The 21191-nt window shown below is 43.5% G+C and overlaps 2 protein-coding genes across 3 annotated transcripts in view; both read right to left on the bottom strand.

The window, feature by feature from the left end:
- pip5k1bb (phosphatidylinositol-4-phosphate 5-kinase, type I, beta b) overlaps nucleotides 1–14371 on the bottom strand; it is a 33117-nt gene extending 18746 nt beyond the window's left edge. The window contains exons 1-4 of the mRNA XM_037098169.1: nucleotides 14135–14371; nucleotides 3025–3118; nucleotides 2867–2935; nucleotides 2053–2183 (exon numbers count right to left, since the gene is read on the bottom strand). Coding sequence (XP_036954064.1) covers nucleotides 2053–2183; nucleotides 2867–2935 — 200 coding nt within the window. The 5' untranslated portion in view covers nucleotides 3025–3118; nucleotides 14135–14371. The remainder of the gene's footprint in view (nucleotides 1–2052; nucleotides 2184–2866; nucleotides 2936–3024; nucleotides 3119–14134) is intronic.
- A 311-nt stretch (nucleotides 14372–14682) lies between these two features.
- Nucleotides 14683–19660, bottom strand: LOC119019539. 2 transcript variants are annotated; one of them, XM_037098249.1, is made up of 9 exons: nucleotides 19363–19660; nucleotides 17712–17818; nucleotides 17553–17624; nucleotides 17233–17472; nucleotides 15747–15776; nucleotides 15595–15660; nucleotides 15057–15141; nucleotides 14895–14954; nucleotides 14683–14800 (listed from the first exon to the last, which is right to left on the bottom strand). In XM_037098249.1, exons 1-9 carry the CDS (start codon nucleotides 19389–19391, stop codon nucleotides 14710–14712), a joined length of 780 nt encoding a protein of 259 aa, XP_036954144.1. In that variant the 5' UTR covers nucleotides 19392–19660; the 3' UTR covers nucleotides 14683–14709. The 2 variants fall into 2 exon arrangements, with proteins under 2 accessions (XP_036954144.1, XP_036954145.1); XM_037098250.1 differs by having other exon boundaries at nucleotides 15057–15123; nucleotides 19363–19658.
- Nucleotides 19661–21191: the final 1531 nt, after the last annotated feature.

Here is a 21191-nt window from a genome sequence, read left to right on the forward strand (position 1 = left end):
TTTTGTGCTGGTGCCTTATTCGGTAATGGGATACAAGCGACGGTCAGGCCGCGATGTGTAACACTATACCTGTGATTACTATACAATGAAATCTGACTGCTCTGTTTAGTGTGTGAGGGCGACAACAGTAATCTGTTATCAATGACTGGCAGTCCATGCTGGAAACATACGCCTCGCATGACAAACAGTCTAGCAAGAAACGGCACCTGGAAATGTTTCATTAAATCTAATCAGACAGCCATCTCTGCCATGTGTGTGTGTGTGTGCATGTGTATGTGTATGTGTATGTGTGTGTGTGTGTGTGTGTGTGTATGTGTATGTGTGTGTGTGTGTGTGTGTGGGAGTCAGAGTGATCTGCGACGTCTCCAGTCATCTAAAACTAGACTGACAGGACAAACAACAGTGGAAAAAACCTCCTGAGAGGAGCAACAACCCGAGGAGGAGGAGAGGCTGAGGAGTGGTGAGAGGGAGGGAGGGAGGCAGTAAAAGCATCAGAGAGCAGCCTCCATCACTCAGCCGCTCTCTCAGGATGCTCCGTCAGGGACAAGCAAGAGATGGGTTTGTGTTCGTGTGCTATTAGAGGACAGCAAAGTAACACTTAGATAAAGTAAAAGAATAAAGCAAAATGGTTATTTCGGATACCAGATGTAAGATATTCCCTTCCCACTGATGATGTTTTGTTTGGTGTGTCTTGTGTAATTTTTCATTCTTCTGTAGACTTTTGTTTTGTTTCTCTTTTTTTTTTCAATTTGCTTCTCCAAGGGAAAAAAAACTGGCCCTGAAGATGACTTTAACCTTTCATTCCGTGTCACCATTCTGTGAGAAGGCTTGACACCGGGTGCAGATTGAGGGTCATTTATCAGGCTCGTTTTCATCTTTTGCACTTCACTGTCTCAGCAAGGCTACAGCGGGCTTTTAAACACTCATCACTGTCGGGCCAACGCCAAAGAGTAATGTTTGGCTGTTGCTGGGGAGCAGGGCAGTAAATGTGCGTGCTTAAGCCAGCTTTGCATAAACAATACTGAGTTTGCATATCCTGGTGCAGAATCGCAAAGGTAAACGAAAGTATTTCCTGGTAGGACTCCAATTCTCTTCCTGAAGCTTCATGGTTAAAACCTGTCTTGGAGATTTCATAAAATTGGCCAAAAAGGGGAAAATAACTAGTGATTACCACTGTCATTTAAAAACTTTTGTTTCCAGGACAGGACATAAAAAGCACATTCAGATCATTCATGCAGCTAACACAAAACAATGAGATCCCGACTGTATTACCTACTGCTGGTTAGAAACGTGCTAATGTGTGAAATAAACAGACACCGTATGTGTCAAACCGTCAACTGTGTGCTAATGTGCCCGTGAATACATGAGTCACACTTTCAAAGAATTCCTGGGCCAGTGTTTGATTATATAAAACGTTTATTAAAGCTGAAGGCGGCCTGAGATGACGGAGCGGCCCCACACTGACATGTGTTTTGCACTGTGGCAGTAAGAGGCGCACAGTAAGCTGATTTCACAGTTCTTGGCAGGATTATCCACTAGAATAGTTTTATCCCTGCATCATGTCTTAGACTCACAAAATTCACTTTGTTGATAAATGATGACGGTGGTAGTTTGTGGTGGCACACATTTTTCTGCGGGCTGGATATCCAGCGCCTGCAGTTTTCCACTGAGCGCGATTAATAATACCTTTAAATGTTTTAAATACGGGACCCAGACATATAATGCTTGGGCAGGCAGACAGGCAAAGCTCAGACTTTAGTCACTTTCCATTCATTCACTTTACAGAGGCAGGAAACTGTCATAGCCAAAAAGCAGCATGTTACCACCTACACATAATCTGTTTTTCGTGAGGCCGCTCTCTGATTCACTCGCGCTATTAGACCAATAACCTTGAGCTTTTCGCAAAATTCTGGCTCTTGCTTTGTTGACAACGTGCAAACCATTGAGTACTTTCAACTATTTGTACATTATAGAAGATGTCTTGCCATGTACGGAGGCTGTGAGCATAAGTATGATTGATGACTGTGTGGGCTGGCACTACACCGCACTGACCTGGGAAGAAAGACGCTCTCCACCACATAGAAATCTTGCATAAGCACATCTCTGTCAGGCTTGGATGTGAGGTTGCCCACTGTATAACCAATACCAAGCTGAATGGCCCCCTTCAAGGCCGATGACGTGGTCTACATGGGAAAATAGAAGAGAAAACATCCCATTAGTCAGGCTGTTACGGCATATTGTGACGGCTACCCGCACTGCGTGTACAAACGGGTGTAAATTTGAGCAAATAAAAAAAAAAAAGAAAAGAAAAAATAGGCCAGCCTGAGAGTGACAACCATTCTGAATGTTTTCTATTTCATTTACAGACTCTAGTTTAAATGTATTCATTTTTACAATTCATCTTGAAGATGGTAGACTCAGGCAAGCAGACCTTACATTGTGACGTTAAAATCCATGACTTTTCTGTTGTTCAGTTTAGTAACAGAAACCCCAAAAGGCTGAGACATAAACATATTAGTACTCTGCACAAGCCACTGTGGAGAGCCTTGTAACGGTGACATCGTAAGGACTGCTGCCATGAGCAGTGACGTCCAAAGTTTATAAAAAAAAAGGAAAGAAAACCAGTGTGACCAGCACTTGACTGATGTCTGGCAGCTGGCCCTGGCAGGGTCAGAACATTATGTGCTGTAGAAGGACATTTATGGACTCATGTGACTCAGAGTCAGAAGCAAAGACCTTTCAGACTTGTTGCCTCTAAACAGCAGCATTCCAAAATAAATGTTATGGAAGCTGTTTCGCATTTTCCTTAAGAGGCAAATAAAACCAAACACAGTGAGGCTGTTATATGGGCAGTCATACTTTTTACCTTTTTGTACGTTTTCTCTCTGCTCGTACTCCAGGGCCCTCCCATCCCATTTTCTGTTGTGGTTGACATCTGAAAGAGATGCAAGGGACTGAATTGAAACCACGATTAAGACAGTGATTCACAATTTTAAACAGAAAAAGTCAATAGCATAAACGTACCTTGCTTAATGAAAAGCTGTGCCCATCAAACTACGATCAGGGCAACATCTCTTGATTGTCAGCTCGAGTAAACATCAGGAGGTTTGAGGATCCTCTGCAAGAGAACAGAGTCGTTGATACGCAATAATAGAACAGGGAGAAACAACGCTCACAGCTCTGGCATCAGGCGAAGCTGCTCTGAAGACTACTTGCTCAACCGTGATAAGTTTGAGGCCAGTTTAACGTCATCACTCTCCTGTAATCTGTGCCTGATGGGAGAGGCAATTTAGTCTATTCTGAACTCACTCCCTGAACTGGCCTGCAGCAAGAGCACTCCGCTCTGACAGTCACTAATCGTGACTCATGAAGTGGTCATGTATGTGGGTAATAACCGTCCCAGCTCCTCTCGTCAAGAGTCTTGTTTTGGAGAACAATACAGTCCTGATTTGACAGTTCGGCTGTGGCTTCACTAATCGCGCTGAGCAGATGTATAAATCACAATATACTTAAACATTGCTGGCACCCTCCTCCTCTTCCTCCTCATCTCTGACTCCTTTTCTTAATTCCTTCCATATTCCAGGCTGTGTGTGTGTGTGTGTGTGTGTGTGTGTTGGATAAACAAACACCTCATAAAGAAGCAGAGCTGCAGAGTGTGTATGAATGAGGTGTATCCTCGGGGCTGAGAGTGACCTGCTGGCGCTGCACAGCTCACAGCCCAGCTCAGTCATCACCGAGCCTCGGGAACACCAGGCCGTCTCATTTCCTTATATGCTCTCAAATTTCACTTAACCACCTCCAATCACTCTTGTTCCTTTCCCTCCTTACTTTACTCCTTATCATATCTCAGTGCGCGTCTTCTGAATGAGTGTGAACAGCTGGGACAGAGACCAGGGGTGAGGAGGCTTATTAAGAACTCAAAATTGGGACTGTGTCTGAAAAGCTCTGGCAAGTCTGCAGTCACCGTTCCACCTGCATATAAATGCACCTGCAGGTCTCAGAGCCTCGACTATTGTGCATTCTCTCTCTGCCTCATCAGTGCTTGCATCCTCCAGTCACCTGCTCTGCGACCAGCCACCGCGTCCCCATCAAATCGGAATCTACTGCTCTGAGAATACAGACGCTCACTGGAACAGTTTTGTTTTGAAAGTTCTGTGGCCAGCTGCAGAAAAATGCATCGAATGCAACAAATATGTTGCGGCCGTGTTTAAAAATAGTCCTCAAAAGGAGAATTGAAGACATGTTAACAAACACACAGACGCACACCCTGGTTCAGACATTAGAAGAATGTAGCAGACAGTCTTATCTCTCGACTGGGTCCTTATCTGTGCACCAGCTCCTCTGTTGCTATAAACAAAGACCCAACACCAATACAGACACATTTAAACTGGAAGCTCCACTCAAAGACAGCAACATTGTGTATCTTTGTTTGGGTCTATGTATTATTCACACTCCCTCCATCGGATTTAAACTAATATTCACTCTCTTTAGTTTCCCTTTGAGGGCAGAAAACAAACACATACAGTCACACAAATCTTGCAAACTAACCCTAGAGGGAAAGATAATGTTTGTCGCGCGATTTTGTGCGACTGGAACCGAGGCAACAGGCACCTGGACTGCTCTAAAATCCTGCTGACAATCAGTAGTCATTAGAAAGGAATCAGAACCCTTCTCTTCACCGCAGTTAAGTGAGGCTCTGATCCACCTGAGCCGTTCGGCTGTAGGACAGCAGTGTGTCTCTGAACCTGAGGAATGTTAATGAGCCTGCTGGCCTGTCTGGCTCTCTGCTCAGCGGTTCAGAGTGTCGGTGTTAGAGGGGATTGTTTGGACCTCTCTGTCTCTCTCCCCCTCTCTCTCTCACCTGACCCCACAACCCAGCCGGTGCTCCAACAGACTGTTTCCAGAACATTCCATGCGAGGCCCGCAGCTGCGGCTAACAACAGCAGGTCTGTTGTTCACCTCTCAACAAAAGAGAGGCAGACAGACAGTCGGACACGCGGATGAAAATGGATGCGTGGATCATAATCAGCCGGGTCGGTCTCACCACTGTCAACACTCCCTTTGCAAATACCACTGGCGCACAGGAGTATATCAGGTACAGAAGAGAGCGCACGGAAACTGTTACACGTGTAAATGAAACCCTGTAAGTCACATTCACAGCACTGTGAGCTACAAATACAAAAAGCATCCCTGTCAAATCGATGCCCCTCGCGGATATCGGATGTTTTGTGGTCTGGATGAGGACCAAATGGGTAAACTGATGCGACTGATCAATATAAAGGAAAAAAACCTGCACTTGAAAGGCTAAATGTGAATAAAAACCACTTGGAACTGGCCGGTGGAGCGAGTCTGAGGTGTGGGTCGTTTGTGTGCCTTTTGTGAAAGTCAAGCGAGATCATTTGTCACGGCAAAACGGTGCAGCACCGTGTCTGCACAACGTGGACCAGAGAAAATTTTCAGTGGAATGTGGAAAAATGAAGTCTGGGTCGATTTTCCATTTCATGTCTTTCATTTCAAACACATACTACTGTACACAGACCACCACCCAGCACAAACGCCGGAGACGAAATCATTACAGCGTCAAAGCTTCTTGGCAAACTCACGACCGTTTTTCTGCGATCTTACTCAACAACGCGCTATTCGTTCAACTTATCTTCGACTTCTGCTACATAAATAAACCTGACTTGCGTAGCTCTTCTCTCCATCAGTCTCTCTGTTGTTCAACGCGTCGACACGCCCTTGTCAGAAATTCTACCACCCTTCAAGCAAACACACGAGCGCAGATCAAACACTGGTTCTCATGGTTTCAGGGGATATTGCCAAGGGTGCCAGTCAGCTCCCGTGGAAGTCAAATAGCCACTCTGTAGCCAAGCAGTTCTGGCAAAGAGAAATATGTTGCTGAGAGCAGACATGGGCCATCTGGTATAATGAAAATACAGATTTTTTCTGAACTGTTAAAAAAAAGTCTTAGAAGTTGTGGTAATATTCCCTCACTGGTCTCATTAGGCAAGGTGGTGTGACTGCAAGAAATAGACCAATCAATCAACCCGTCATGGATCACGCTACACGCTTGTTTTCCGGGAAATTAAAGATCATTTACAAGCAACATCTTCCAACGGGGAGATGTGTTTCTTTGCAAAAAGTGATAACAGTGAAACAGAAAGCAATACGATCATTTTCAAACAATCTGATCGTAACAGGGCTGAGAGATGTTCAAGGAGGCTCCCACAGCCTCTATCAACAGGACACAGATTCTACATATAGCTTCCATTTTGCTCTGCTTTGCTTCAGTCCCCAGATACTATTGGATTACTGGAGCAGATTGGAGAGGTAATGGAGAATCAATACCAGACAAGCAACGCAGAGCGCAGAGGACCGGACTGCTGGGCTTTCATGACCTTCACAATCCCTGACTGATATCTGGATTTGGATGGATACAATCAAGAAGATGCATGCGGAGTCAGCTTAGCTCAGCCTGCAGGGGATCGGCTTCATCAACTTAACTGTCTGCTCTGATCCTTGACTATGGCTCACAGAAACACAACCCAAGCAAAATAACTCACACAAAACTTAAGGGCAAGGGCAACACGATCAAATACACAAAAAGTGTTAACTAATAAATGAAAAAGGGTGCTAATTTTAACAAAATGTACGTGGTGCGGACGTGGTCATTGTCTTTCTGTCATCTAGTGTAAACACTTGTGTGCCAGTGCCATTAGATAATTAGCTTTTTAACTCTCTGTGTCAAATAGTTGCTTCTGTGAGATGTGTCATGTTATCATGAATCATGAATCTGTGGCATGGGCTCCCCTCCGCTAGCCTAGCAGAAACGATCAGTCCTACAAATGACAATAACAAATGAGGCTATATGTAGTCATCCACCACCTGAAAAACAGTCTGATTTATCCCTGGGCTGCTGTAGATATTTCAAGGGTGACTGTGTTTTTTCTCGCAGACAAATTAGCGAGACAGGCAGAGGAGTAGAAAATGCTTTGTGGGTGGCAGACAGACTGAAGGTGATGGAGAGGAGGCTATCACCGTCTCTACAGAATGTTCAGTCAAACAGAAATATCTGCTCGTCTATCCTAAAGACGCTGAAAGCCAAGACACATCCAATTCAGGAGCGCTGCTGCTGTGGTTCCACCTAATTCAAACTGCCTAAACAAACAAACAGAAAAACACGCAGAGCAAACAGAACATAAAGCGCACATAGTTTAACATGTGCACATTAACACAAATATAAAGGTCTTGTGAGCCCTGTAAACACAGACACACACACACACACACACACACACACACACACACACACACTCTCTGTGTTTTCTCTCCCTGGTGGTTCCCCACGCCAAATAAAGCTGTAAGGCAGAAGTATTATTTTGGATCATTTTGGTGCGTTGCCTTCCACATTTCACTGTATCCTCTGGAGGTGTGTTTGTTTTCATCATCCCTCTGAGGGACACGCTGCAATGCAGCTTCACAGTAGTGTCTGCCTGCACTACGCAGCACTGCAGAGGTGGCAAAGAAGTGTGCGGGAGTGTGTACACTACATGTCTAAACAAGACAAAAAAAAAAATCTGTTGTCACACTGACAGTCGAATGTCAGTGTTTTATTGCTGTAACTACTCCTGTAACCTGGCCATGTCCGGCCAAAGGACAGCTTGCCTCCACTTAGCATACATGCTAATCTAGTGTAACAATTAATGCCAAGTTTAAGCATGTATGTAGATTACAAGAGTAGTTACAGCAATTTTGGCATTGATCTTGCAATTTATATGAGAATGATGGAAGACTCCTGTTATCAGATTTGGATTGGAGTCTTGTCATGAAAGTTACATTGTCCCATGGATGAGCAGTGCGATACAACAAGCCTGATCAACCCCCCAGTGGAGCTAGCCTGGCTAAAAATACAGTGATCTTTATCTTTAACAAGCTATGCTGCAAAATAACACAAGTGCAAAGAACGGGAGCTCTTTGCAATGACAAGCTGTCAGTGATGCGACATCACTTGTTATAGTGTAATAAACAATGTGAATGTGTGAGTATACCACCAGCCGGGCAGCTATCAGCAGCTTAATGTACTTTTCAAGTATTGATGGTATTTGACCTTTTGGCAACAGCAAATAAAGAGAAACAATAGGTGGGAGGGAAAGAGGGTCTACACCTACAGTGCTGTGACCTTTCAGGTGTGACATAAACAGAAAAAAATGAGCTAGAGGGACAGAGAAAGGAGTGAAAAAAGATGAAGAGACAGAGGAAGACAGTGGCAGAGAGATACAGAGATAGAGAACAAAAGGTGTGAGAGTTTTAAATATTTAGTAGACGATTGCTCCTTCAACAATGGACAACAAGCCCACATGTAAAGTGTTATTCAAAGCAAAGCACTGTTGTCAGCAGGTCAGAAAAAAAGAGTAGACGCTATACTGTAGTAAAGCAAATGCACTACATAGCCACATGCTATAGAACAAGACATTCAATATATTCTGTTTACTGAGAAACCTAGGGGGAGGACTGGGCCTGAGTAGTTGTAATTCAGAGAGCATCTCACTCAAGTTCCACTCTGCATGAGAAGCGAGTGAGGAGGAGGTCACCCTCTGTGTCCAGAGAGTCACGTGACCCAGCCGGAGGAATGGAGGGGGGGAAAGGAGAAACATAGCGACGAGTATATGGAGAGAAAACAGAGACAATGTTCTCTAAAGACACAGAGACAGGGAGAGGCTGCCCTGATGGAGCGATACACTACACCACAGCCCTCTCTGAAACGAGGCCTTTTTACAGCAGGCTTATTATATTCAACCACCAGTGTTATCTGCACAAGATGGCCTCAGCTCCTAACGTCACGGCCCATTGAAAGCATGATCCTATAACACAATGGGAAGAGGAGAGAGACGTGCCCATCCCAGTAAAGGCCTGTTTAGTTTCACTCAGCCCTGCCCTGGAGTCCAAAGGTCCTCTTACTCTGCTCACCACAAGGTTTATTATCAATGCATATCACTGTGGGCGCAACTATTATTCTTAGTAGTGGTCAATCGTGATGTTAAGAGGATTGGGTCATCCCAATCTTGACCAGAGGTCACAGACTGCTGGGGAAATTCATGTTTTCAAATTTCCGCCTGCTTTAATTCTTTGCTCCACTTGTTTGCCTTCGCCCACGCCCCCTTGTCTTCTTGTCTGAACCTTTCATTTTGTCATCACTCCCTCTCACTCTCTCACTCCGGCACCCAAGGGCCCCCTGAGTGGGCCTCCGCAGGCCTCGTCATTACCACGACAGGAAGGTGGAGGGCTTGGGGGTGGGGGGGGGTGTGGGGGGGGGGGTCTCAGCAGGGCCAAAATAACAACAACAACATCAAACAACAACAAACTTCACAACCTCCGAAATAATCTGAATTCCTGCAGAGCTGCCAACCTACTGCTCTGCCTGCAACCCTCCAAACCAACCAATCACTGCGCGAAGCAGCACAATTACGAGCCAATTACCGCTGTGGGCCTCCTTTGGCAGATTTTGCTAGCGGGGGGGCCGGGGAGGGAGGGGGAACTCCCGTTTGGACGTCAGGAAGATTAAAGCTATAATACTGGTAAATTCTACATCCAGATTCACCTACTGCAAAGTGAAGCCAGAGGTACTTAATAGACCCTGAAACTAACATCTGCTGACAGTCCTTTCAAGATTAACATATCTCTGCACAGTCACAAATTTAGGAAGTCTGTGTAGCTGAGACTGAGACTTGAACACACAATGTAACTGTGTATGTCTGCCATAAATGTGCAAAATCAGCATTATAATGAGGTACTGTCCTGCCAGAGGACTGCTCGTGCCTACAAAAGCTTGTTTGTTTTGGTGCACACCCCAACAAATGTCGCATCTTTATGATTTTCATTGTCTCATTTCAGTTAAAGTGCAGACTACCATGTAATAGTTATCATTCGCCCTAATTGTGAATGTTGTGATACATGTCAAAATAATTTTTTTTCCTATATTGCGCAGCCCAAATTTCGGTTGGACTCACACCGGCTGGTGGGTCCTGACACACTTCTCACCTCCAATTTGTAACACAGGTAGTTGTAAATCTGTATTCTCCAAATTCAAGCCAAGATAACCCTGCTGACATCAAATCAGGACTCCTGAGCCACAGAAGAATTCCACAGAGTTGTTCAGTGTGTACTAGTCTTTCATGTGTAAAATCAGTGAAGTGCCCCTTTACTTATGCACTTAACCCATAACCCTAACCCAATGTGATTAAAGTGATAGGTTATCGTAACATTCTAAGGGAGGGCCATCAACTCTAGGTGTACCAAGGAATGCTGAGCTTGAATACAGGCCATTTTCAAGGACTAAAAATCTCTAAACCACTCAAACATCGTTTTCATACCGAGTTTTAAGGCGTTTTTATTTCTGTCTTTCAACACATACTAACAATTTTTGTGTATGGTTATTACAGGAAATTCAAATTCATTTTTTAAAACGCTGTAGGCTACTTCTGGATAATTCAATTAAAAAAAAACAACAACTATGATTTCCTATTTGTTCATTCCTCTGCGGTGGAAAATAACGCGGGCGAGCTTTCACTTCCAAATACATTTTATACCTTCTAGTCCAGGGTGAACATTGATCACAGTATACTGATAGTAAAAGATTGATTATGAAGTCCTGGTGGCTATCAGTAGTATGTGGTATGTGCTGACAGGAGTGCCGCCTGAATGATGAATGAGGACAATAAAACAGATAACAGAGAGAGAGGAGCCTGTGCTGTGCTTAGGTGTACAACACAAGCTGAACAGAGGTGCAGAGCCCTAAACCTCAGCCAGTCAATAGAGCACGTGGGTCAAACTGCCCACTGACCTGTCTAAGTTGCAACACAAAGCACCTTCTTATTCAGCAGTGCTCCGGTGCACACTGCCATTGAGAAGGTGCCTCTGATTGTTTGTACTTTGAGGAGTATTCATTCAATTAGTCGATCTCTTGCTCTACTGATAATAAATTCCTCTTTTGATGAGCAATTAATCATTTTATTTCTCCAATACTAACACCACACATGCTTGTAAATGGTTGACAAACATTGATACGGAGATGGCTAATATATCAGCCTATTTTAATTTATCCCGGATTTATCAGTATCACTGCATGTGTCGGCCAGTGAGCAACCACACACTGTAGAGTACATGAATACCAAACATATAGTTAAATTCATTTAGAAAAAGTATCCCCATTAGATCAACAACTTTATTTTTGAACATATATATATGTTATTAAAAGTGTCTATGATGTGTGATTATGTGAGCCAAAATGAATACTGGCTGATTTATCATGAGATGTTCTGGACTAATCAGTATCTGCCTTAAAAGTCCTTTGGTTTTTTTTTATTTTAATGAGCTTAATGATTGATTTAGTAATTGATCAATCAAAGTAGCACTAGTAGGTCAACCAACAACAAAACCAACCAGCATGTTATATATCGTACAACATCCCATAACCACAACCACTTAAATCATAGTAAACTTAAAGAAAATAACTTCATTCGTGTCAACGAGAGCAACCAATACCAAATCCTAAGACTCACAAAGGTAGAAGCCACAATTTGTTCTTTACACATTGTTTTCAAGTGGTACAAAGAAAACCAACCAACAAATCATCTCAATTCTCATTCTGCATCAAACGCGCCCCTTCGTTCTGCAGCTTGGCTAAAATGAAACTGATCTGATTAAAAACAGCTATCGTGGAAAAGTACAACATGTTGCTGAATAGCCTGACTTAAAGAACTCTTGAGAAAGAAAACAAACACTCTCGTCATGCTTTTCCAAACGGAACGTGGCACGTTAGCACTTCGACCCAGAACAGAACACTGTAGACGAGAGAGCGAGAGAGAATCCTCGGAGGGGAAGAAATGGAGTGGGTGTAGGAGGAAGAGAGGTCACACTAAACACACACAAACATTACAAGGATTTCATTATCACAACACAGTGAGGCATTTTTGTATCGGAGCATCTTGAATGTAACCAGACCCGACCCGGGGCCACACCCCTGCGTGTGGACTCACATGGGTCAGTCAGACCATTATCAGGAATAAGAGATGGAGGGCTGAGAAGCACTGTTCAGGGCACTGACTTACATAACTGTCTTAATGAGTCTCATATGCCTTTTATTTTGGTCCTATCACTACTGGGATCCCATGGTACAGTATGAGCACAGTCCACAGAATGCTCTTTGACCCCTGTCACAAGGCCGCACTAAATATCCTAACCCTGTTAACTGCTTTGCTACCTCCTCACAGGAAGCTCAAACAGGGTATACAACACTAAATGTGCTAATGTTGCCTTTAAAAGGTGGCCTTCTGCCTTAAAGCAGCCCAACTGAGTATTGCTCACGGTTACAATCAGAATCACGATTTAATCACTCATTTAAGAGCATCAGATCCACCGCAGTAAAAGCTCAAGAAGAATAAAAATGATTTGTGTTGACAAGGTTTTGGCTCTGCAGTGATGTGGCACTTCTGCTGCTACTCAAATGGAAATGATTACATAATACACAGATGCTGCTGACTACGACGGGCAACATATCAGTGCAAGGGCAGCAGGCGGCAGGAGCTCAGGTGCTTGTCCCAAGGAAAGAGCAGGGGGATTTGCATGAGCTGTTTTCACTTTCAAACATCCTCTGCGGCAAGCTGCCCAACAGGCCAATTTGACTGCCTCGCAGTCAAATGAGGAAGGACCAGGAAATTCATAAGGAAAACCACAGGCTCATAATCCTGTGTGACACCCTGCTCTAAAGCCTGGCTTGAAATAAAAAAAGATGTTCAATCGTTAATATCACACATTGGTTTAAAATTAGTGATTAAAAAAAAAAAAAAAAAATCTGAAGATATTTTAGATCCAATGCAGAGACACAAGGATAACATGTAAAGGGTCAAAATCAGACCCAGGACAAAGCAGATACACCTCAGTCTTCAGCCATCTGAACAAACAGTGTGCCCTGTGACAGATGTGTAAAGATGAGATGGTGTAGGTACAACTTAAAAGGCAGCTAATAAATCGTGCATGTATGAGGGGAAAAAACAGTCATTTCTACATGGAAGCATCTCTCAATAGAGTTTTTCAAGATCCTCTCTCAAGGCAGAGAGAAACCCCGATCATATCATCATGTCATAAACACAAGAGCAACTATTGGAATGCCACCATAGGTCCGGATCCCTCACTGGACACTGCTCGGGCTGGGCTCGCTAAAAGCTGATTCCCAGCTCACTGGACACCTCTCAATCTCCCAGCACAGCACACAAGCTAACACCTTATCTGTTCTTTCTCTCTGGACTGGCAAAGCCGTTTCTCGCAGTAACAACCTGGCTGCCAATTGCCAGGAGGAGAAATGTCGCAGCTCACTGTAAAGAGCGGTGATAACGTGATAGGTACTGACGCTCACACCCGTAAATGAGAGGAGCAGAGGGAGCCTGTCAGCTGGCCCCACCGCACATGTCGCGCCAAAGGGACTGGAACAGCTGCTCACTGCACACACCTCTCTGCGACCCGGCTCAACGAAGCCTCGGTCCGTTTTCTGCAGGTATGAGCAGCAAAAAACCTGGACACGAAGAGCATTACTCCAAGGTCAGACTCCCGGAACGTGCTTTTAAGCAGCGACGCTGTTCCTCTGTGAGTGACACAACCTCCAGCACGCTCGCCTCAGTCCCCGTCAAACCAGACGGACTTCCAGTTTCTCACTAACGGCGCAAGTTGCAGACGTAAACAACAAACTTCCTCAATAAGCAGACAACAGAAGCAAAAAAAAAAAAAAGTGATGTTGATACAGCAAACAGCAGCGACTGTCCTCACACGACAGGCTCTCCCCAACAATAACAGCAACAAGAACTTAGATGATGTAGATTTTCAGATAGAAAAATAAACTACGTTTAATTGTACGCCTTGACTTCACTTGTAAGTGATTTTTTTAATCATTCAAATTAGGGGGAAATTAGAAAACCTGACATTGTACACGAACAGAAACAGCTGGGGCGCACCTGCGCGTTTTCACCTGTCGCAACACCTGGATACTGACACCGAAATGTAGTATGTGAGAACAGGATCCGTCAGAAACGAACATCAAATCTATTTCTACTGTGTGGCTACACACATCAACTCACAGGCACCTTACCAGCCAATCTTCTTCTGTGTGGTCGTGTAGAAAAATAATGTTTTTCCTCACAGGGGCTGCTGCAGTCCTCACAGAAAAAAAGCCCTGTTCCTCACACTGTCGACCCCCAGCACACAAATAAACGCCTTTCAGGTAAGATGTACGGAGTGCGTATTTCCGCCACAGGCTGACTGTGTACAACTGAAGAGTCGCTCCTCCACTGGCAGCAGCGAGAAGCCCTGTGTGTGCTTCTATGCCCTGCCTCTTCACACACAACCATGGCATTCGTGCAGCACTGGCTGCAAAAAAAAAAAAAAAAAAAAAACAGATTGTAAAAAGACTCGAGTATGCCCTCTACCGGCAAGATCAGGAGTGCGAAACCTGAGTTTGCATTTTATGCCTGATATTAGCATGACAGTAATACATCTGTTAGGTCTGTCTAAGTTTTAATTTACTGTTTAGACTGGTTGTTTGATAAAAGAGTATTGGCATCCCCGTTTTAACGTAATTTTTAAAGTTTTAATGTAAAGTGAACTGTGTTGACTTGCACAACAGTTAACAGAAGGAAGCATATTTCAGGATGTTTATTTAAAAAATCACAAAGTATTGTGTGGCACAAGGTCTCCATGGTCATGTTGAGAGGGACAGCAGCTGTCATCCAGACCGGGACCACCGCCATCAGTAGACCTAAAAGTTTAAACAGTAATTTCAGAATAAGCACATTCAAATCAATATGTGCACAAGCTGTGGGCTATATAGTACATATTTAATTTCCACTAACCTTTCGACAGTTTCTCCGGGGCTTTGCATCACTGTCATGGCTACAGTCACATCAGGGTCACTGAAACAAATTCATATTAAACATCAGGACATGTTGGTAACACAACATCACAACAGCTAAACATAAGAAAAAAGGAATTTTGCAAAATTATATTTTGATTACCTCGCCTGCTGTTGCTCTGTGGTCCTTCTCTTTTTCCACAAATATAGAGATAAGCCTATCATTAGCACTAAAAGCACAAAAACACCTGCGGAATCAAGAGGTGGATATTCAAGCTAATCGTATCACTTTTTAACAAATGCAACTGATCACTGCAACTCTAAATACAACACCCATAAATTATTGCTCTCACCTGATTATCAGCATTTGACAGACAAACATTTCAGCCCTGAGCCAAAGCATGAAGATGGCGAAAGAGTAAAAGCAAGTTGGATTAGTAGTAAAAAGCAATATTTACTGGACCTGCTGCATGTGTACAAAAAAAATTCTTAAACTGTAAATGTCAACTGCCAAATAAATCACAGAGGAAACAAGCACAGTAATTAGTTGCAAGTATGCAGCGGAGTACAAATATAAGCGGGAAGAGAAGAAAATACTTGAGTAAATTTACTTTTGTTACATGACACCACAATGATCCAGAGGCAGAAGAAACAGGATGTAAGTAGACAAAGTATTTGATTTGCTGATGTTCAGAACTTACAGACTCCAGCGGCAATGTATCCTGGTGTGGCATGGTCCTTTATGGGGGCTGGGGATGCTGTGAAAGCTAGAGGAGAGATGAAGAAAAACTTCCAGTCAATGGTCGATCACAACAGTGAGCAGCATGATGGAAATCGTGTGTCCTCAGCTTACCAATAGGAAAGGCACAGATGTCGCTGTCGCCTATTTGAGGAAACAGGAGCAGCATTATTATGTGTTGTTAGATGGAACAGCATCATACAAACATCAGCAAAGATATATTGCCTGTATACAATGTGACTATGATGTCACCATTCTGTTTGTAAGAAGTTAGTAGACAAATTGCTGCCAAGAGGCTCATGGTGACTCTGGAGGAGCTGCAGAGATCCACAGCTCAGGTGGGAGAATCTGTCGACAGGACAACTATTAGTCATGCACTCCACAAATCAGGCCTTTATGGAAGAGTGGCAAGAAGAGAGCCATTGTTGAAACAAAGCCATGCAGTTTGCCACAAGCCATGTGGGGGGCGCAACAAACATGTGGAGCACGGTGCTCTGGTCAGATGAGACCAAAATTGGCGTTTTTGGCCTAAATGCAAAACGCTATGTGTGGCAGAAAACTAACAGTGTACATGACCCTGAACACACCATCCCCACCTTGAAACATGGTGGTGGCAGCATCATGCTGTGGGGATGATTTTTTTCAGCAGGGACAGGGAAGCTGGTCCGAGTTGATGGAAAGATGGATGGAGCCAAATACAGGACAATATTTGAAGAAAACCTGTTAAGAGTCTGCAAAAGTCTTGAGACTGCAGTTTCACCTTCCAGCAGGACAACAAACCTAAACATACAGCCAGAGCTACAATGGAATGGTTTAGATCAAAACATGTGCATGTGTTAGAAGGGCCCAGTCAAAGTCCAGACCTAAATCCACTTGAAAATCTCTGGCAAGACTTGAAAATTGATGTTCACTGACACTCTCCATCCAGTCAGACCAAGCTTGAGCTATTTTGCAAGGAAGACTGGGCAAATATTTCAGTCTCTATAAATGCATCACTGTCAGAGACTTACCCCCAAAAGACTTGCAGCTGTCATTTCAGCAAAAGCTGGTTCTACAAAGTATTGACTCAGGGGGGTGAATACTTTTGCACACCACACTTTCCTGTTTTTTATTTGTAAAACAAAAATTAAAGCCATCTATCAATTTCCTTCCACTTCACGATTAAGTACCACTTTGTGCTGGTATATCACATAAAATCCCAATAAAATACATGTACATTTGTGGTTAAAATGTGACAAAATGTGGCAAAGTTCAAGGGGGGTGAATACTTTTGCAAGGCACTGTAGAAGCAGCAACTACAGAGGTCAGCAGCAGAAAGCGATTGAGATAACAGGATACACTTTAAGTCTTTGCTGTAGTTCAGTAATAATAAACGTAGGTCAGAATTACTCGTGAAAACATGAAACCTGACACTGCTTGTCGGGACTCCGCTGCATTTATCGCTCTGCTTTGATTCGGCTTCCCTCTCATATAGCAACATATACGTCATCATTCCACTGTTGATCAGCTTCACATGGCAGAGAAGTGAACAAACTGACTGCAAGATGAGAAATCACAGTGAACAATACATCAAGGGCTTTAGGAAGTAAAAAGTAAATACCTTTACATTTTTCAGTCTGAATGTGTCTGAACTCCCCCTCAAAGTCACAGACACCACTTGTATTGATGGCAACAAATGCCAGACCATTATGCTGGCAGACGGTCCCCAGTGGTGGAGGGCCCGTACAGTTTTCAATGCTGGACTTGTAAAGAAGCAACTCTTCATTGCAAAATACGGCTGTCACCTCGGCAGCACATCCTGGAGTCTTGCAGAAAAACAGCTGCGAAGGTCTGCTTCCAGCTGTAACATCAAACAGTATATCTAAGAAATATCTCACACTCTTTTTATCATGAGATTGTTGTAAACAATGGACGACATACCTTGATTTGCTGTGACTGGGAAGCACTGAGCAAGACCAGGCAATAACAGCAGCAGAAAGGTCAAGATCAACTCTGTTAAGGCAAACATATTAAATAAATAGGCTGTCTGATGGTTAACAATGGACAGATATTGAAGTTGGAAAATGATCAGAAACCGACCGCTCATGTTGGAGATCAGTGCTGAGAAAGCTCTCTGGATCACGAAACCGAATCCTGTTGCTTGCCACTGTTGCTCGCTGGGACATGCTTCTTTCCACCAGCGTGTCCTGTTGGAGATCAGAAACGTAGTGTTGCGGAATTCATACTTTTCCTCCTGTCTTTACCACTCAGACAGAACCGATTGTTTGGTCTAGTCTGTTTGAAACGTCGCTCTCAGCGCACCACTTCCTCAGCAGTTTTGCACTAGATGTCCCCTATTCATTAATTTTCTTTCAACATCAATTTGGGTTTTATGGGCAAAATTGTTGGTACTTTCTTATATGACTTAGATCAGTACAGCTTCCCCAATCCATACTACTTGCCTTGCTGTGTTGTTGACTCCTTCCTGTACTGTACTCCTTCCTTTTCTATTTCTTGCTGATTCATTAAATGATTTGGTTTGTGAGTCATCTGAATCACTGCAGTCACAAAACGCTTGACTCATATATGTTGCTCAGCCTCTGCAGCGAATCCTCTCTTTGCGAAGGTTTTGATGTTTTAGTTAAAACCATCTGAGAGAGGTGCCGATTCAAATCTATCGTCATCTTTGGGAGGATCTAGTTTGTGGTACTACTGAACTGTATTGAATTAAGCCTACAGGGTACTGGGAACTGTGTCTCTTCTTTAGCACGCCCTCCTTGGACTGCATGGGTTGGACAATATCAAAGTTGAAGGAGAAGAAGACGAAGAAACCACACAATTCAACCTCACTTCAAACTGAAACTGAAAACTGGGGGGGCGGTGTCAGGAGCACGATTTTTTTCCCATTATGCACTTGTGCCGAAATGTGGAGAATAAGGTTGACATTTCAAGATTAAAGTCGACCTATGGAGACAACGTCAAACGACGCGCGTGACTGCCTCGACAAAATGCCATGTGTATGTGGGTTGTAGGTGAACTGGTGGAAACTGCACTTCGGCTTTAGTAACAAACATTTCTCTTTTAGCGCGTAGTTGTCAGCAGTCGGACTTTGAAGAGACTGTGCCGAAAACTGTGTCTGTTCAGAATGAAAAGCCGCACGAGCACGGAGGAGAGGGCGAGCTGCGGTTGAGATTATGTGCACAGTGACGGCAGAGAGATCGCTCAGGAAGCTCGCATAGCTGCAAGTCGCTCCTCTTTCTGGCTGGCTCTGATGGATCCGGTGCTGAGTTGACTTTATTCTCAGCGTACCAGCTTTACCCACAAAATTATACTTCAGCTATAGTCTCGACATTTCGACTTTTTTTCTTGAAGTGCATAATGAAAACAAAACACAAAAAAAACTTAACTCTGAGCCTCTAACACCAGCCGACACCATTATCACCAGAAAGCTCATCTAGAAGTTAGTTAGAGGCAGACAGCACAAATCAGTCCTCCCATACTGCAGCACTTAACCTTCCAGACGCCAGAAAGCTCTCAGAATATCGCCACTCGTGTTTGTCTTTATATTAATTCATCATAAAGGTTTTCAACGTGGGTGCTGCATTTTCAGCGGGCGGCTGTTCTATTCTGCGACGACGCCTTCTTCTGCGCGATGCAGACTGGCGATCGTTTCTCGGCAAGTAAATAAATAAATAAATAAAAAAATCCAAAGGTCCACATGTAAACCGAGCTAAACTTTGTATACACTCACCAACTCCAAACGCTCCGGTTAGGCGTCATCCTCAAGCCTGTGACACTCCACACATGTAGGCAGGTAAAGACCACTAGAAGAAAGATGTGGGGTTTCACGTCATTAGGATGTATACATGGGCTGGCTCATGGTGCGTGTGACACACACAGTGGCGGTGTTCCCTCTAAGATGCGCGCTTGCGCAGTTGCGCACTGCTTTCACGTTCTCAGCGCACAAGAAAATCTATGTAGCGCACAAAATAAAAATCAACATAGACGTATTTAACGTCTCTAATTAATTAGACCATCACTCACTGAGTTACGACGGAAAATGGTACAGAAGGCAATATTATTGGTCTAATTAATTAGAGACGTTTAATACGTCTATGTTGATTTTTATTTTGTGTGCTACATAGATTTTCTTGTGCGCTGAGAACGTGAAAGCAGTGCGCAACTGCGCAAGCGCGCAGCTTAGAGGGAACATTGGTGGGGGGGTCCATTTATAGTACAATATTATAATGTAATTAGTTGCCAGTCACACCTTGACTTTCTTCTAAACAAAGCAAATCTCATTCATAATATTATGAATGCACGCCATGAGTCCTGCACCTTTTATGAATCGTGAGAAATGACTAATAAAAATAGGTGCCAAGGCGATTCAGAGGTCACCCAGGTGAATTGGTTTGGTCTTGACTTTTGTCACAGGAACGCCTCTCTGGGCTTGCAGTCATCAGTGTCAATCACTCTCTAGGGGAGCGGATTTTGTATGATGACATTATTGAGGATTTTGCATCAAGAAAGGCCAGAAAGGTCCGATTTTAGTTTACTTTGTGTTTTCTGTTCTTATTGCAATAGTGTAATTATTTTTTGTTGTCAAATTATTGCTCTCTACTCTTGTTAAATGTTTTACATGTTTGATAAATGTATGCTACTTAGCCACTTTTATGTGTATAGTGTATTTTTTTTAACTGACACTGACACTGCTTTGTGGGGAATTGTCTCATTGTCATTGTGCAGTGTTGGAGGCAATCTTTTGCAATCTGATTGTAAGCTATATATTTGCCACTTTTATGGATATAGTGAATATTTTCAAATTTGTGTGATTTTATTTAATATTTTGTATTATTGTTCTCTGCTCTTCATACATTTTTATTTTAGATCGTAAGCTATACATTTGCCACTTTATCGTGCACTGTTTTGTGCAGAATTGCCTCATTGTCATTTGGCAGTGTTGGGGAGTCTTTTCCAGTCTGATTGTAAGCTATATGTTTGTCACTTTTATATAGTGAATATTTTCAAATTTGTGTTTTTACTTAATATTTTTATAGTTCTCTGCTCTTGTTACTTAAGTATTTTAAGCTAAATAAATTATTTATACAGGTTTGTGCACTTTAAACATTTATAGTGTTTTAATAAAAATTACATTTTTGTGCCAAAAGTGGCCTTTTTTTGGGTAGGGGGGTCGTGGGGGGGGGCGCTCGGCGTGAGTCTCGCCCGGGGAGTAATTCAGTGTCGAACCGCCACTGCCCCCCACCCTCCCCCTTTACATTGCGTTTCATTTAAAAGACCCAGAGGTGAACTGTCCCCCCTGAACCCCTCCCCTTGGCCTTTCCCAGCATCTCTGTGCAGTGTGCATAATGCGTCAACTTCTAGGGGCGCCTGCAGCTGCAGGGGGCGCTAATTTGCCAATTTCTCAAACAGGCGATATTGATAATGGAAAACCGTTTTGTGGCGCCTATAATTTTTTTTTTAAGCGGTCGTGCCGCCCCATACGTTATGGAAAAGAGATGCTGCCCTGGGCGGCTGCCCGGTTCGCCCATGCCCAAAACCGCCACTGGTGGGGGGCAATGT

The sequence above is a fragment of the Acanthopagrus latus genome, chromosome 5 (assembly GCF_904848185.1).
Source record: "Acanthopagrus latus isolate v.2019 chromosome 5, fAcaLat1.1, whole genome shotgun sequence".
Classification (NCBI taxonomy): Eukaryota; Metazoa; Chordata; class Actinopteri; order Spariformes; family Sparidae; genus Acanthopagrus; species Acanthopagrus latus.

Bases quoted from the DNA above. Each gene is read 5' to 3' on its own strand.
- LOC119019539 (XM_037098249.1), bottom strand. From the start codon at position 19,391: ATGACGCCTAACCGGAGCGTTTGGAGTTG. The intron at 17,819-19,362 runs GTGAGTGTATAC...GATCTCCAACAG, and splicing joins AACCGGAGCGTTTGGAGTTG to GACACGCTGGTGGAAAGAAG. The intron at 14,801-14,894 runs GTTAGTGGAAAT...TTAAACTTTTAG, and splicing joins CCCGGAGAAACTGTCGAAAG to GTCTACTGATGGCGGTGGTC.